A 987-nucleotide genomic window follows, 5' to 3' on the forward strand; every position below is an offset into this window, starting at 1 on the left:
CCTTGCCCCCGACATTTTGTCCTGCTGTCCTCTCCACCTTCCCTACTTAAACATCACCCACCAACTTCTCACGTTGACAGATGCCAGCCGGAATGCCCTGACTGACCCCTATGTCCTGCTTGTGGTCCTGCTGACCCTGGTGGTGAACACCATCCCCTCGCTCACCATCCACTTGTACCGTGCCATTGCGGGCAAAACCACCACCCAGCAGGTGAGGGCTGCAAGGGGGCTGGCATGGGGAGGGGTCTGTCTCCTGCCAGCGTTGGTGCCTGGGCCTGGTCAGGGTGCTGCTGGTGATGGGAAGGGTAAGCTTCCCCAGGGAAGCCACTGCCTGGACTGTAGTGGTTGGAGGTGTCACCTCTCCTTGGTGGCACTACTCACCTGGTGGTCTCTCATGACACTGGGGTCCAAATCTGGCTCCAGTGTCCTCTCTCCAAATTGGTTCATGGACCAACATGAGGCCCCGGGGCAAGAGACCTGCTCCAGCTCTTGGCTCCGCTTTTGGCTGCAGACGGGAACTGGCCTCGAGGTCTCCCTGGACCTGCCACTTTGGAGGCACTGGGGTCTAGAGCACATCTTGCCTTCGTAGAGCTCACCCTTGTCTGGGTTGTGGGTTATATCTTGCTGGTGGTAAAAAGAGGTCCCAGATGAGAGCAGGGGTTGAGATTGTGCTCCAGAGTTCTTTGAAGACCCCCAGGAGGGTCTCCGTCTCCCATCACGGCAACTCAGGTCACAGTGGAGCTGGTATCCAAACTGTGCCTTGGTGGAACATGTCCCTGTGCACCCTGTGTGGCCCACCTTGGGGTGAGGGCTTGCCTGGGAGGTGCCCACAGCCTGATCTCCCTGTCTCCTTCCAGAAGATCTGCCTGAAGGCCAGGCAGGAGCCGGAGCCCTCTGTGGAGCTGCGTGCCCATATCCCTCGCAGCTCCTTCCACCGCCGCTCCAGCTACGCCTTCTCCCACCCGGAAGGCCACGCCAGCCCCATCC

General features: G+C 60.0%; 1 protein-coding gene across 1 annotated transcript in view; it reads left to right on the forward strand.

Annotated features, from left to right (window-relative positions):
- The window catches only part of ATP8B3 (ATPase, aminophospholipid transporter, class I, type 8B, member 3), a gene marked incomplete at both ends in the record, with an annotated part of 16,711 nt that extends 15,737 nt beyond the window's left edge, over positions 1-974 (forward strand). Inside the window, 2 exons of the mRNA XM_010139049.1 lie at positions 81-211; positions 834-974. Of these exons, the coding sequence (XP_010137351.1) occupies positions 81-211; positions 834-974 (272 nt within the window). The remainder of the gene's footprint in view (positions 1-80; positions 212-833) is intronic.
- Positions 975-987: the final 13 nt, after the last annotated feature.

Source organism: Buceros rhinoceros, unplaced genomic scaffold, assembly GCF_000710305.1.
Source record: "Buceros rhinoceros silvestris isolate BGI_N320 unplaced genomic scaffold, ASM71030v1 scaffold27406, whole genome shotgun sequence".
Classification (NCBI taxonomy): Eukaryota; Metazoa; Chordata; class Aves; order Bucerotiformes; family Bucerotidae; genus Buceros; species Buceros rhinoceros.